Source organism: Schistocerca americana, chromosome 2, assembly GCF_021461395.2.
Source record: "Schistocerca americana isolate TAMUIC-IGC-003095 chromosome 2, iqSchAmer2.1, whole genome shotgun sequence".
Taxonomy (NCBI): domain Eukaryota; kingdom Metazoa; phylum Arthropoda; class Insecta; order Orthoptera; family Acrididae; genus Schistocerca; species Schistocerca americana.
Window position 1 is genome coordinate 462,382,329 of NC_060120.1, and position 17,014 is coordinate 462,399,342.

A 17,014-nucleotide genomic window follows, 5' to 3' on the forward strand; every position below is an offset into this window, starting at 1 on the left:
CGCATTCACGAAAGATAATTTTCTGCTTTGTATTGTGTGAACTACTTTCTGGCGTGAATTTAGTATAAATCGTATTTCAAAACATTCTAAAGTATCTACCAAACAGGGGACCAAGAATTGTTCAGCTGCCTTGAAGCATTTCGCGCACTGATTAACAGTTGGCAAGAGGAGGGCGTTGTCCATTCATCAACAGCAGTTTCGTTTGCCACGTATGGCGTAATCGGTTGCCAGGCTCTCCGTGAGGCTGAAACCAGCACAATAGAAGTCGTGAAGAGATGATATATTCACAATCCTTTCCTCTGCCGCAGTATTGCCGTTATTGTGATGGGACTGCTTCACAAATAACATCAAGATTTTCTTGTTCAGTCCGATGTTGAATTTCCCTGCGCTGCTCTATTACTGATCTGTAAGTGTATCTATACTTGTGTGCAATAACAATCCCAGGTGATCTGTTGGGAAAAACCATAAAAATCTTGTGTCGTATGAGATGGATCTTTTTCCTACCACGTTTGATACCCATGCTGTAATTAACTCCCCGTCTACGTCAGATTAAATAAGGGAAAATTTAGTGTTTTCTCGTTGTGACGAGAATCGTGTTGATTACAGCTTGTTAGGGCATCTTTTGACCCAAATCGCTTACAGACTCAAAGCTAGATCCTTATTAATGAAGCTTTCGGTAGAGTTAGATGGCGAGTTTCTTCTACTTTGGTTTTCAAACGAGACCAATTGGAACTTCTTTGTATCTGACCACCAGTGTGGTCGAACTGCTCTCCATTCGTAGGTATGAGGGACGATCTCCTGCACGCTGTTCAAATTTTAGTATAGCGTCTCAAGTGTGTCATGAACGCGCATTTAGAAGTTATTTGTAGGTGGTGAATCCTTAGGTGAGAAAACAGGAATACTCCGTAGTACTACACTGCTTCACAGTCAGAAGGGAAGAATGAAGTTGTAAATCGTTGCCTGCGCTGTATTAATGCATCTCTACGAAGTTATTGGTGGATGTCAGTGACAAGCAGCCTGTCTGTGCGGTACGCGACTTGAAGCAGTCGTAGTTCACGTAGCAGATAACATATTTTCCATTCCGTGTGTAAGTTACATCCTAGGGTTACCGTCGAAGGCAGAATCAATTGGGTGCAACCTATATTTACGCCTAATACGAAGTTAAATTTTTCTCTGGTTCAGTGGTCCGTGCTAATAGTGTCTGTCCAAAAAATGTGTGTGAAATCTTATGGGGCTTAACTGCTAAGGTCATCAATCCCTAAGCTTACACACTACTTAAGCTAAATTATCCTAAGGGCAAACACACACACCCATGCCCGAGGGAGGACTCGAACCTCCGCCGGGACCAGCCGCACAGTCCATGACTGCAGCGCCCTAGACCGCTCGGCTAATCCCGCGTGGCGTCTGTCCATACGGATAGGTCCTGTGGTACTGGGTTACTGACTAGTGAACACATGGAGCGAATGGAGTCGCATGTATACCGTCTACCAAAAGCATCCGGGCACTATTAACGGACATTAATATGGGGTGTGCCCACTCTTCGCCATTATGACGGCTTGAACTCTGCTGGTAACATCTTGAGTGAGGTGTCTGAATGTCTTTGGAGGAGCGGTAGCCCACTCTTCCTCAGGATCCGAAACAACAGAAGACACTGATGTTGAACGCTGGGGTGTGGAGCGAAGCAGACGTTGTAACTCATCCAAGAGGCGTTCAGTTAGTTTGAGGTCAGGACTCTGGGGAGGCCAGTCCATTTCAGGAATGTTACTGTCCACAAACGTCTGCCTCATAGATGCTGCTTTGTGATAGGGTACTTTGTCATGCTGAAACAATCAACGTCTCAGAATTGTTTCTCTACTGTACACAGTACAAAGTGCTGTAAGATGTGCTCATATCCTTCCGCATTTAGCATTTACTTAAGCGTAACGAGGGAACCACACCATAACTACGAAAAACACCCCCATACCATAACACCACTTCCTTCGTATTTCACTGTTGTCACTACATGTCATTCAGGTAACGTTCGCCTGGCAATCGCCAAATCCAAACCCTTCTGTCGGATCGCCGCATGGTACAGCGTGATTTGTCACCCCAAATCGCTCTTTACCAGAAATCCACTGCCCTGCGCCGAGCGGTCTAAGGCGCTGCAGTCATGGACTGTGCGGCTGGTCCCGGCGGAGGTTCCAGTCCTCCCTCGGGCATGGGTGTGTGTGTTTGTCCTTAGGATAATTTGGATTAAGTAGTGTGTAAGCTTAGGGACTGTGTTCTTAGCAGTCAAGTCCCATAAGGTTTCACACACATTTGAACATTTGACCACTGTCCTGCGGCGACGCTCTTTACACCATCTCAAGTGGCACTAAGCAATGACTACAGAAATGTTTGGATTATGGGGAGCTGGTCGACCACTGTATGTACCCCATTCTCTTTAACTCCGTAGGAAGACTCATTGTGCTAGCTGCACTGCTGGAAGCACTTTGGTAACTGACGAGTGATTCCTTGCGATTTTTTACAGCCGTCAGCCCTAATACTCGAAGATTCCTGTCTGTCAGTACGTGAGGTCTACCTGGTTTTGGTTGTTCGTTCGCCTTTCCACTTCACAGTCATATCACCAGTAGTTGATTTGGGCAACTGTAGAAGGGCTGAAATGTGCTTGATGGCTTTGTTACTCAAGTGGCATCGAATGATTGGCCCACGTCCGAAGACAGTGAGCTGCCCTGACCGATCCATTTCGCTGTTACTACTTCTCTACCGACAACACAGTACTCCCCGCTTCCTCTTATACTATAAGTTCAATTCTTTTATCTTGGCGGCTCGCGCATGCTCGCCCAGACGCGGGAGAGTGCTGCGTTACCAGTTGCACGCGCCAAGAGAAGCAGCGCCATAGTATAGTATAGTTCGCACACTTACGTTTAGAGGGAAGCGCGCAGTTTATGAAGTAAAGCCATCACGGCCGCATTAACCCTTTCGCTGCTTCAGAGACGTGCTCACCGCATTCCGCGCTGTGCGCGATTTTGTCGTCAATGCATTGCTCGTCTTTGCAGACACATGGTGTTCCGACTGCTTTGACACACTTATCATTGGATTTCACAAAAACTATTTGGCCCAAAAATTTGATTTTTACACATCTTCTTGACTGATACCGTCCCCCCATAAATGACTTAATTTTGTTTCGATGTTCAACGCAGTTATTGTGCAGCATTAAATGTAGTAAACCATTGCACGAAATTTTGAAGAGTTTGTAGAGGTAAAAGTCCATAGCGTATACTTTCCGTATGGTTGATTTCAGTCGCCACTAGAAATTTCCAAAAATTACATTCAAGCAAATAAAATTCATGAAGTAAGACACTTCGAAATTGTTTTTAAATAAAGAAAATATTATGCACTGAAGAAGATTTGAACTTTGAACCTCTTGAGTAGCAGCCAAACACCTTAACCATTACACTAACGTAGCGCATCATTCAAGGTATTTGCTGGAGTACTTTAAACAATCACGCAAAATACCTACAAACTATGAATTACTCACGTTTCGTCGAAGTACAATAGGAGATAAACAATTACCGCTGTTCTTTATTGCGAAAAACCGGTTAGTGAGAATGAATTTCCTTTCTATCGCCTGAATTAGGAGGCTTATTGCTTGTTTGGTTTAATTAATTAATAGAATATTAAGCAGTTGATATAAAGAATGCTTTTTCCAAATTTTCTTTTATAAAACGTCTGCTATCAAGACATTGCTTTTGTTCAATTACTTTATTTGTGACTGAACGTTTCTAAAACTGAAGACACTCGTCGGTGCTCTGCACTGCAGTCGAGCTCTGGCAACGTCGTTCTCTGTTCATTGGCTGACTGTGTTTTGTGACGTCAGATGCACAGAACGAACCTAAACTCGGCCGCCGTCGTAAATGACGCGCACTATAGCAGGTTCGTTGCTCGTGGCATCAAGTGGTCCATCCCATATTCCATAGAGGCGTTCGGATACCTTTGATAAGATAGTGTACGTCTGAAGCAACTGAATTCTGTAGAGCAAGCATGGGATGCGCTCGGAATCACGGTGAGCGGAGAATATCAACATTGCAGACGTCTACCCACCTGGTGCTGCGACCGGAAGAGCGAGGCGTCGTGCTGCGGCTGCAGCATGGAGGCGTACGAGTAGGGCCCTGCGGAGGGCGCGCCGAAGGGCGAGCTGGAGTAGGGCGCGTTGAGCAGGTTGAGGTGCGGCGACAGCTCGTACGCCGCCGGCGAGTAGGCGGCCCACGAGTCGCCCGGCGCCGACACGCCCACGCCGACGCCCACGCCGCCTCCACCCACCGGCACGCCGCCCCCGCCCACTGACACGCCGCCCCCGCCGCCTCCGGCGCCGCCCCCGGAGAACGGGCCAAGCGAGCTGTTCAGCGAGCCGAACGACGACAGTGACGCGCTCGCCGAGCCTACGGACAATCGGCAGCGTCTCAACAGTGTTCCCCGCACGGCTGTAATAATAACAACTGCGAGTAATATCGCACGAGACAACTGACGATCCACGTTAATGTGTAAGAAAACAGAATGGTCACAGAAACGACTGAGTGTGTTCGACGCTCCCTCTGATAATCCGAGAAGGATCACTAACGAGTAAGCCTGCCAGCGATAGTGAGTCGTCAGTCTGTCCCTCTCCTCAAGCTATGAGCATCGGACAAATAGATTGTTTGTTTCAGGTAGCCGTCACTGGCCGTTTGTCATGTGACACAGATAAAACAGTGAGAGGCCGGCGTTTGAGAAATGCCCGAGTGAAGTGCGGCAGAACAGCTCTTATTCTTTATATACATAAATGATCTGTTGGACAGAGTGAGCAGCAGTGTACGCCTGTTTCCTGATGACGCTCCGGCTCACAGGAAGGTGTCGTCTTCGAATGATTGCAGGAGTACATACGATGGTTCAAAATGGTTCAAATGGTTCTGAGCACTATGGGACTTAACATCTGTGGTCATCAGTCCCCTAGAACTTAGAACTACTTAAACCTAACTAACCTAAGGACATCACACACATCCATGCCCGAGGCAGGATACGAACCTGCGACCGTAGCGGTGACGCGGTTCCAGACTGAAGCGCCTAGAACCGCGCGGCCACACATGCCGGCTCATACGATGGCTTAGACAGAATTTCTAGTTGGTGTCATGAATGATAGCTTCCTCTAAACGTAGGAGAAATGTAAGTTAATGCGGATGAATATGAATAACAATCCTATAACGTTCGAATATAGCACTAGTAGGGTGCTGTTTGAGACAATCACATCGATTAAATATCTAGGGGTAATGTTGCGTAGATATATGAAATAGAATGAGCACGTCTGGTTGGTAGTAGGGAAGGCGAATGCTCGACTTCGTTTCATTGGAAGAATTTTGCGAAAATATAGTTCATCTATAAAGCAGACGGCGTATAGAACGCTAGTGCGCCTCACTCTTCACTACTGTTGGAGTGTTTGGGATCCCCACCATGTCGGGTTGATGGAAAATGTCGAAGCAATTCAGAGGTGTGCTGCTGCATGTGTTACCGGTAATTTCGATCATCACGCAACTATTACGGAGATGCTTCGTGAACCCAAATGGGAATCGCTGGAGGGAAGACGACGCTCTTTCCGCGATAATTTAGAGAGCTGGGATTTGAGGACGACTGCAGAACGATTCTACTGCCGCCAACGTACATTTCGCGTAAGGGCCACGAAGATAAGATGCGAGAAATTGGAGCTCGATCGGAGGGTTTAGACAGTCTTTTTTTCCTGCATCAGTTTGTGGCTATGGCTCTGAGCACTATGGGACTCAACTGCTGTGGTCATAAGTCCCCTAGAACTTAGAACTACTTAAACCTAACTAACCTGAGGACATCACACACATCCATGCCCGAGGCAGGATTCGAACCTGCGACCGTAGCGGTCGTGCGGTTCCAGACTGTAGCGCCTTTAACCGCTCGGCCACTTCGGCCGGCGATCAGTTTGTGAGTGGGACAGGAAAGAACTGGTAGTGATACAAGAAACTCTCTGCTTGCGGAGTATGTATGTAGATGAAGATTGAGTCTTCTGCGAGTCGACAGAATTGAAAAGTTATTGGTGGGACTGCTGATGATAAACTGTCTGTCATGTGTAGTGACGCAGACGTTGACTCTTTGTTATTCGTGGGACTGCGCGCCACGAGCAAGAGAAGCTGTCTGAGGACTGAGGAGCGGTTCATATCAAACCGTACAACAAATTCCTCGGTGTAATAAAATAGGTAACTGAAAGCAACATATTTGGAAATCAATTAAAGCATACCTTTTGAATAGTACGTAATATGCAGTGGAAGATTACTTAACATAAGCAAGGGATAGCAGAAAGTATTAGGGTTTGTAAAAAATAAAAATCTGAAACTTTCAAAGAGTAATGTCCCAAGATGTCTGATGGAAAATTGTAGCGTCGTTTCATCTTCCTAAGCTCAATGACTTCTTCTTTATGGAAGGATGCTGACTCAGTTTTTCAGACTGATGCATGGCAGTGCACAATAAACGTAAGGAAGTGCAGCGGTGTTATCATAGTTCTGACCTCAGTCGAGAGGATGTATTTGCAGTGAGTGTAGCGAGTGCAATGTATGCACTGATATGATGAGATCTGAATGAATAGTGGAACATTACGATAGGAATTAATGAGACATTAGTTAATTATTCACTTGCGTGTTTGTCAATTTTTAATTGTTTGTTGTTGTTGTAATAAGCTGATAAGTTATAATAATAATAATAATGTCGTGTGACTAGGACCTCCCGTCGGGCAGACCTTTCGCCGGGTGCAAGTCTTTCGATTTGACGCCACTTCGGCGACTTGCGCGTCGATGGGGATGAAACGATGATGATTAGGACATCACAACACCCAGTCCCTGAGCAGAGAAAATCTCCGACCCAGCCGGGAATCCAACCCGGGCCCTTAGGACTGACATTCTGTCGCGCTGACCACTCAGCTACCGGGGGCGGACAGCTGATAAGTTGAATATTATTTTAAAGTCATCTGTGAATGCATAAATAACTAACTTATTTTTTATGTCTAAATCGCAAACTTTTAGATCTATGACCAATTTAAACGTTCAAGTCATCATCAGGTAGCCACTCCTACCGCGGTTATTAATCAGTTTGAGAACGTCGTCTTCGCAAGTCTTCCAAAGCTGAGCTGTAGCTGCATACTCAACTGAGGACTTTATTCCCAGAATGATTAAAATTAAATTAACTTAGGTAACATTAATATCTTATTCTTATTTAATTTAGTGTACATTTGTATACTACTGTGTTTTCATCTCTGTTTTTTACTTTTTTGTTTTATGGTTTCAGCTCTGATTATTAGTTGATGAGCGCTAGTGAACGAGCAATTGGGTCACGTAAACAATCAGAGTAAACAATCGACGTCCTAAGTCCCGGGTATCAACTGATGTGTAGCTTAGCCCGAGCTCTAGATCAGGTTGGAAGATGGAAGTCTGACTGGAGATGGTGAAGCCAACGAATGTGAAAGCAAAAAACTTGGTTGTGGTGTCAGACTGATTTGTAGCTTAGTCAGAATTCTAGGGTAGGTTATAACGAGATAGTTTGATTGTGAGATGCCAAAGCCAATGAGTGTGACAGACAGATCAGTAGCTTAGCCTGAGATCTACACTACTGTCCATTAAAATTGCTAAACCAACAAGAAATGCAGATGATAAACGGGTATTCATTGGACAAGTATATTATACTATAACTCGCATGTGATTACATTTTCACGCAATTTGGGTGCATAGATCCTGAGAAATCAGTACCCAGAACAACCACCTCTGGCCGTAATAACGGCGTTATACGCCTGGGCATTGAGTCAAACGGAGCTTCGATGGCGTGCACAGGTACAGCTGTCCATGCAGCTTCAACACGATACTACAGTTCATCAAGAGTAGTGACTGGCGTATTGTGACGAGCCAGTTGCTCGGCCACCATGTTTTCAATTGGTGAGGGATCTGGAGAATGTGCTGGCCAGGGCAGCAGTCGAACATTTTCTGCATCCAGAAAGGCCCGTACAGGACCTGCAACATGCGGTCGTGCATTATCCTGCTGAAATGTAGGGTTTCGCAGGGATCGAATGAAGGGTAGAGCCACGGGTCGTAACACATCTGAAATGTAACGTCCACTGTTCAAAGTGCCGTCAATGCGAACAAGAGGTGACCGAGACGTGTAACCAATGGAACCCCATACCATCACGCCGGGTTATACGCCAGTATGGCTTCCAATGTGCGTTCACCGCGATGTCGCCAATCACGGATGCGACCATCATGATGCTGTAAACAGAACCTCAATTCATCCGAAAAAATGACGTTTTGCCATTCGTGCACCCAGGTTCGTCGTTGAGTACACGATCGCAGGCTCTCCTGTCTGTGATGCAGCGTCAAGGGTAACCGCAGCCATGGTGTCGGAGCTGATTGTCCATGCTGCTACAAACGTCGTCGAACTGTTCGTGCAGATGGTTGTTGTCTTGAAAACGCCCCCATCTGTTTGACTCAGGGATCGAGACGTGATGCACGATCCGTTATAGCCATGCGGATAAGATGCCTGTCATCTCGACTGCTAGTGATACGAAGCCGTTGGGATCCAACAGGGCGTTCCGTATTACCCTCCTGAACCCACCGATTCCATATTGTGTTAACAGTCATTGGATCTCGACCAACGCGAGCAGCAATGTCGCGATACGATAAACCGCAATCGCGATAGGCTACAATCCGACCTTTATCAAAGTCGGAAACGTGATGGTACGCATTTCTCCTCCTTACACAAGGCATCACAACGACGTTTGACCAGGCAACGCCGGTCAACTGCTGTTTGTGCATAAGAAATCGGTTGGAAACTTTCCTGATGTCAGCACGTTGTAGGTGTCGCCAGCGGCGCCAGCCTTGTGTGAATGGTCTGAAAAGCTAATCATTTGCATATCACAGCATCTTCTTCCTGTCGGTTAAATTTCGTGTCTGTAGCACGTCATCTTCGTGGTGTTGCAATTTTAATGTCCAATAGTGTAGGTTGGTAGTTGGCAGGTTGGTCGTGCGATGGCTAAGGCAAAGAATAAAAGCAAAAAAGCACCTGAAATGTATAGGGCTCTGCAGAAAAATTAAAATATTCTGCACTAGATGTCCTATTCCGCGTTCTTGGAGTATACCCGACATTGCTCTCGTTTCTATGGAACATTCTCTGTCAAGTACAACTTACTGGATTCCGTGAAGGAAACATTATTCGAACCAACCACTTATTCGCGGGGATATTCCATATAAAACTTATCTAGATGAGAACTGGGGTGGGGCCTAAGGCAAACAAACCGTCAGAAACAGCTCACAGTAGACACTCTAACTGATGTAAGTTCACCGTACAGTGAGGAGCCAGCTATAGGTGAGATGTGTGGAGCGTGCTGGAGAGGCGGCGACTGACCTCCGGTGGCGAGGTAGCCGGTCTTGCGCGGCGGCTCCCGCTTGCGCCACTTGGCGCGCCGGTTCTGGAACCACACCTGGACGCGCGACTCGCTGAGACTCAGCTTGAGCGCCAGCTCCTCGCGCGCGAACACGTCGGGGTACGGCGCCCGTTCGAACGCGCGCTCCAGCTCCTCCAGCTGGTACGCCGTAAACGTCGTCCTGGAAGCAGTGCGAGGCACCATTTCAGTACCGAATAATCTGCGCATACTTACCAGAGCAGTGCTCACACAGCGCGTCCACTGTTATCTATCAGTACACGTTACCAACTTCTACTCAATCCAGATAAAACACAACTGTATGCATTTCATCTTAAGCACAATCAGGCAAGCTTGACATCTCACGGCAAGGGATAGAGTTAGTAAATACGACCCATCCAAAAATATCTGGGAGCCATTCTGCATCGCATTCTGACCTACAAACCGCCTCGCGAGAATAAGAGGATAAAGGTGAAAGATCAATGGTAGCACTTGAGGCTCTCGACCACAAACCCTGAGAACGACGGCAACATGTTACAGTGCTACTGAGTATGCGTGCCCAATCTGGTACAAGTACACCCACCCAAACAGTCGACAAAGCGCTAAACGAAAAGTGAAGGCTTATTAAAGGTTGTATTAAAGCTATGTCACTTCTAAAACTCTACCAACTCTCTGGTACATCGCCACCAGATAGTCATCGTGAAGTAGCTGCCAATGCGGAGAGAAGAAATCAGGCTCATCAGGAAAACTATTCACAGCGTGGGCACATATCAGTAGCCCCAAGTTTCCTCAAGACCACTTCAATCTTGGAAACAACAGCAGCTACAGCAAGAAAACAATTGTGGATATGTCGACTCGAGAATCACCCTGTCTGGCCCTTTACTTTGGAAACTTTACCACCGGGGCAATAACGAAAATGGATCGTGTGGAGGTCACTCAGCCCTCTTCGTTCTGGAGTCGGAAGATCCAGGAGTAACCTCCAGAAATGGCACTTCACTGTGAATACCACCAACTGTGATTGCAGAGAACCACGCGCCTTGGAGCACATACTTGATTTTCAGCTATGCCCTGCATCTTGCACAGAAGATGATCTTCTGCTGCCGCCACCGGATGCAGTTGAAGTTGCAAGATTCAGGTCAAGAGTAATGTAGCTTTGTAATTCTATCTTTCATTTGTTTGTAATGGTAATTACCATGTATTGTATTTGTTTTATGACTTGAATAGATAACAAATTGTAAAACAGTCTGAATCGTTTCACAGACGTTCTCGCGTAGACCGTTCGGCGTATACCCAGTCACGCATAGAACGATTAATATGAAATGGATTTCAGCCTGATGTGGACTGGTGTAGACTGACCTAACTCTTTGACAACAGGAGTGGCTAACATTGTTAAGGACAAGTCAAAAATGACGCCTGCTGGCAAGTATCGTGCCTCTGTTGTGAACTCAGAATTTTTTTCGATGTGACTCGTTGATGGTTTGCTTGCGGATGTTGAGTTGATATGCTGTTCCACATTTCTGCACGGTATTTCGATGACCGATCTAGTCATCTTCTTCAGGTGCTGCGAGCTATGTTATTACGTTTTACTCGCTGCCTGGACTGCACTCATGCTATGAAGTGCTGTCGGTGTCGCGTGCCTATTTATTCCAGAGCTCCACTCCCAGCGCCTGCTGCGTCCTTTACTGTTCAATTGTTTTTCAGAGTCCACACTACGAAACGCACAGTCTCTCAGCGTTTCCCAGCTATGGTGGATGAAGTAGCCTTCGAGATCTTAACAAACTGACTGCTTGACCGCAAGCCTCATTTAAATTGAAATCTCCGTTCCAGTTTGTTCGGTTTTCCTGCATTTTATTTCAGCAGAATTCTTTATTATTGCGCTGTCCCAGAACGTTGGCGTTTGCACCATAGCAATGGTCTCGTCGTATTTCAATTGATGATTATTCTCGAGTCATCATTGGCAACAGCTGATTTGCTTTGCTGGTTTAGTTGGATGTGTCAGCAAAGATAAAAAAAAACTTCTTTGTAATATTGTAGACGATCTAGGTAACCGAAAGCCGGATGTCTACTTCATTTCATGAATTTGTAGTGTGTCTTAAGAAAAGGGGGTGGGTGGGGAGGGTGGTTGCATGGAATATCAGCGACAATCCGACTGAAGCAACTAAGTAAATCAGCTGACTATAAGCACTGCCACGAATATAATCATGAAATGAAGCACGTCAAGATAAGTACCATGGTACAAACGTCAGCTTCCGGGGACAGCGTAATTAAAGAGAGTATGGAAATAAATATCACGGGGAACCTAAGAAACTGCCACGGAGGTTTGAATTTGAGCAATGCTTGGAATGCGACATTTTGCTTATTACATATACGCGGCCGTTTCAACCAGCAGCGCTGGAAAATATCGAGCGAAAGTACGTTTCACAAAATAACAGTGCAGGCTTCTAAAGAGAACGATTAGCGAGAAGTTTAAACGTGGTGGCATTGGTGTTGTGTGCAGTTATGTGAATGTCTGAAGGAACTCGCAGATAAGCTCGACGAAAGAGACTGGGGTTGTTCCAGCCAACATAGTGTATCGGCTTGGCGAGTCCTGGGGCTGCCGCATGACGGCAAATAGCCTGTCGTACACGCTTACCATTGCGTTTGTATTTTTTTTCCGCTGCTTATGTGCCACGGTCGGGATGAGCTAAACAACACAGTGGTAAGGCGTGAACCAAGCATCGTGTCTTCAGAGTATGGCGGAGAATTTTTACATTACTGATAGAAAGTTGGTATTGCGAATTCCGAGGCAATCAATTGGGTGGTTTTGCGGTAGGGGTGGGAAGTAGGCGACTGTGCAAGGAAGGGGAAGAAGGAACGGGACATGAAAAGTGGCGCTGGTCTGGTGTGTTCATGGGTAGGGAGAAAAGAGGAATAGCTGGGGAGACGAGTAGACTCTGAGGCTGCAAGAAACTATCTGGCCAACACAAGGGTAAGAGACTGAACAATTAAGCCTCCTCCGTAGCCAAGGCGAAACTTCCTTGTTAGAGACCTGGACATTTAAAAAGAAAAAAAGGAAAAACGTGGCAAATCTCTAACAATGTTCGAGGGCTATTTTGCTTTAAACCTCAGATTAGTAGCGAAATAAAAACCACAGTGTAAATGCGTTGAAGCTCTGCGTAGATGTGTTACGCAGTGTCTTTAGTATGCCCGTCTATCGCGTCGCGTCGAACTTATCAGTCATGAACAAAAAGTGAGCATCTACAGATACCTACAACAATAGTGTCTTCCGCCTAGTGTGAACTGCCTGCCGAGGTATTTTGCACGATTTCATGCAGCCCATATCACGCAACTATCATGCGTTTCATTCTTCATGACAATTCTCGGCCGCACACTGCACGTGCAACGAAGATGCTCATGGAGCGTTTTATATGGGAAATGTTAGATCACCCACCTTGCAGCCCGAAATAGGGTGCCTCTAATTTTCATCTTTTTATTCACATGGGCCGCTGGCTATGAGGACAGTATTTTGGCACTGACAACGAACTCAGAGCAGCGTAGGGAATTAACGGAAATCACAGGCAGCTGCCTTCTATGCCGAAGGTATAGGAAAGTTGGTATCACGCTGCGAGAAATGTCTAAGTAGTGGTGGCGACTGTGTAGAGAAGTAGTTGGAAGGCGCACCTAACTCCTGAAAATAAAAAGAATTGAATTTCGCTGTGGTTTCTATTTCACGACCGATCGGATGTTAAAAAAGGTCTACCCTCGTAAAGAGAATGTTGCTAACACACGCCTTTGTGGTTGCTGCCGAGTCGGAGGTACGCTGGTTCGAATCCTGGTGGCGGATAAAATTTTCACTGCCAGTATTTGGCCGACAAGAGGAGGAGAGTTGGTGGTGTGAAGTTCAAGTCTTAGCGCCAATGTCCTGGATTAGATTCCAAACCCCTGTGCAGTGTCCTTCGAAGTGAGGGTATGTGACGCGCTGATGACGGATCCGTCCGTCGGAGGGGGACGTTAATCTCGTCGTCCCTCTTGGTGGTGTGGGAAAGGAGTGGGCTACCTGCAGACACCAGGCTTCCCCCTCTCCCTCACAAACAAAACACTACACTATGCACGCATCCATTACACTTACCTACACTCCACCAACACTCATACAACTCTCACATATCCACATGGAAACGAGGCCAGTGTGCGCAGAGAAAGAACACCCTTTCCGTCAGGCAGCTGAGCCCTCCAGTGTGATGTTCCAGCCAACACCGCACGACATTTACATTTTTACTAAACTGCTCAATCTGTAATAGATGAGTGAGGTTGAGCAGAAATTACAAAAGCATTATGGTGTGGGGATGGAGGTCGAAACAGATAATTCAACAGCAGAGTTTTCGGTAGCAAATGGCTCTGAGCACTATGGGACTCAACTGCTGTGGTCATCAGTCCCCTAGAACTTAGAACTACTTAAACCTAACTAACCTAAGGACATCACACACATCCATGCCCGAGGCAGGATTCGAACCTGCGACCGTAGCAGTCGCACGGTTCCGGACTGCGCGCCTAGAACCGCGAGACCACCACGGCCGGCTTTCGGTAGCAGACAGTAGAGATGCACGCTGATGGAGTGCTGGAATAATGTTGGTAAGCGTGGACAAAAATTTATTGCTTTCCAGTTAATTTAAAGCGAGTAAAGGGTTCTTTTATAGTTCTGTTTCTACCTATGCACAATTATTTTGATTTCCCTAAATGTTTTTATATGTTTTAATATGACCGAACTTATCCAGCTGATAATCTCTCTAAATCTCATCGATACAATGAACTAACTGCAGATTTTAGGAATCATAAGAATATATAGTGGATCGATAACGCTTGTCTCTCGGGGTCTTGAATGTAATGAGAGGTCGGCGACCATAATATACGATCTATTAAATATGAATATACTGTCGGATGATTTGCATATTTATTAAGGACTGTGGTTGGTGTCTCAAATGAAAGTGGTATTCGAGAAAAATACAAAGCGGAAGAGAAGAAGGACATTACACTGGCTAGGTATTAGCAACATTTATGCTCTGCAAGCCAATATAAGGTAAATGGCGGTTGATTCATACCATACCGACATCATTTTTCCAAAACAGAATAAAGCAGTCTACCGGACCGAAAGTCGATCCCGAAAATTTGGCTTTTGCGACAAAGTTATTACCGATTGAGCTATCCAGGCGTGATTCAAGAGCTTTAGTTCCGCAAATACTGCTATCCTACTTTCCGGACTTCACAGAAATTCTCGTGCATACTTTGGGGGACTAGCACTCCTGGAAGAGCTTCAGTGAAGTTTGGAAAGTAGGAGAGAGGTATTGACAGAAGTAAAGCTGTAAGGCTGGGTCTTTGGTCGTGCCTGTGCAACTCAACCGGTAAGAACTTTGACCGCGAAAGACAAAGTTCTGGGGTTCAGTCCCCGTCCAGCACACAATTTGAATCTACCAGGGAGCTTCATATCAATGTACAATCCACCGCAGAGCGCAATATTCATCCAGCAATCATTTTTCCTAGAGTCCTGTTTCATTTCTATTCTATTCAACACACAATAGTAAAAAGATATTTAAGGGCACACCTTGACGAGAGACATACCTTCAAGGAACACATAAGACTAACAATAGACAAAGTAGAGAAAATACTACAAAAATCAGTACAAACTAAGCTAATTACAGACTGACAACCACAATGGTAGGAACATACCACTGCGCGGTCGCCGAATCAGTATTGAGCTTTGATGTAAGAGCATGGGCACCCATTTAAAACTCGTCATGATCGAAACGCTGTCAGGAGAGTACAGACGAGTGTGCTGCCACGAATATCTGGCGTGTTCCGTACCACATCAGTGGGAGCGCCGTATGTCGTACTAAGAATATATCCAGACCATTTCACGATCAGACTTCGCGCAGCATCATACTGGCTCAAAAGGGGCAGACCTGACAGAATCGAACAAATCACTGGGGTATCGATTCACAGCAAGTTCCACCTTAAGCTCCGGATAGTGAAGATCTGGTGACATGAATGAGAAGTTAGTGATAATGGGCGCCGTATATACAACATATCCCTAGATATACAGGAGCGGCTGATAAGGAGCTACGCCAAACGCAGCCGTCGCGTGACTCAGTTTCCGACTGGACATTGGCCTTATCCCATGCTCGTACAGCGCCTATCACGGAAAAGCGACTCAAACTGTGCATGCAGGGCAATTGGAACCTCAGAAAACACCACCCTGACCTGTTGGCTGCTGAATGACCTAAGACAAACAGGACAACACAGAAACACATTTACACATGATACCACATACAACATAGTGCGTAATGAAGACGCATGGAATACATTTAAAAAATTTGCCGACACAGTTTTTACAGCGCTATGCACCGAGTACCTGAATGGAGATCACACCACAGACAACAAAGTGCAATGCTAGGACAAACTTCAAAGGGCAGGCGAACGCTGACGAAAGACGAACCCGCAAGAGTCAGGATGCACGTGACACGAGATCCGCAAAAGTAAAATATGTTAATCTAACCTACACGCATATAAGGCCTAGACATTTAAAGTGACAAGAAAACAAAACCTAACAGTAGCCTAAATCGCTGAAATAGATGTATATAGCGGACTTAGATAGTGACCAGTGATTGTAGCAATGCGTCTCTTTAAATCTGTACGAACATATATATAGATTTATAATAGTTGCACTAATAAACATATTACAACACAACATAACTCATAGAGGCGTAATTTAAAATTCAACTTGGAGATTAAAATAATTTATAGGCATCCGGACGCGGATGGTTCGATAAACATACCGAGACTTCTACTATCGGACGCCTAAGGTAGGGGGACAAACCTCTGCTCTCTACTCTTACTATTTACGTTTAATGTTCAAAAATATGTAAACTGCGATACACAAACAAAAAATAAGAGAAAGGAGAAAGAGAGAGAGAGAAAAAAAACTGGCACTTCTCCATGTGGCAGGGACGGGCAACGTTGCGAGTGGTGGTTTGGTATGGGTAAGTTTATCTATGACGGCGGCGCTATGCACAGTCCGATATTTGGTAAAGTGCCACACTATTAATGGAAAGGGGTTCGTTTCTGGTCTGTATTACGAACTGTTCCTGCACTTACCGCTTCTTTAACCTCTGTCAGTGTCGTTTACGTGAAAATTGTTGAGCTAAGCTTGGTTCGGAGACCACTTAAGCTGTAGATGCCAGTGTAACTGATGAGTAAGTCAGTTCAGAGGTCGGAGAGAGGTAGGGGCATATCACCAACAATAGGACCTTGGTTGTGACGTTCAAACCAACTTTTGGGGTGATGACTGATTTACTTTTTTAAAAATTAAAGCAGATTGCAGTTGTGGCCGAAGCGAACGCCAACCGTCGTGGGCGACGATCACACTTTCGTAATGTTTTCCACAGTTCCATGGCAGCTCCTGATAAGAGCTTCGAACGCGCTGATGTGATTCAAGCTGGGTAATGAAATTCAGATTTTTTTTTTAATCTGCTATACTGATTATCCTGCTATCCTGATGTCTTCCGCAGCCCGTGTGTAATGGGAGCTACTTTGAGGCCTCTGCACACGCAG

General features: G+C 45.7%; 1 protein-coding gene across 1 annotated transcript in view; it reads right to left on the reverse strand.

Annotated features, from left to right (window-relative positions):
- Positions 1 to 17,014, reverse strand: part of LOC124594098 (retinal homeobox protein Rx2) — an 88,536-nt gene that overhangs the window by 11,961 nt on the left and 59,561 nt on the right. The window contains exons 5-6 of the mRNA XM_047132449.1: positions 9,418 to 9,617; positions 4,084 to 4,421 (exon numbers count right to left, since the gene is read on the reverse strand). Of these exons, the coding sequence (XP_046988405.1) occupies positions 4,084 to 4,421; positions 9,418 to 9,617 (538 nt within the window). The remainder of the gene's footprint in view (positions 1 to 4,083; positions 4,422 to 9,417; positions 9,618 to 17,014) is intronic.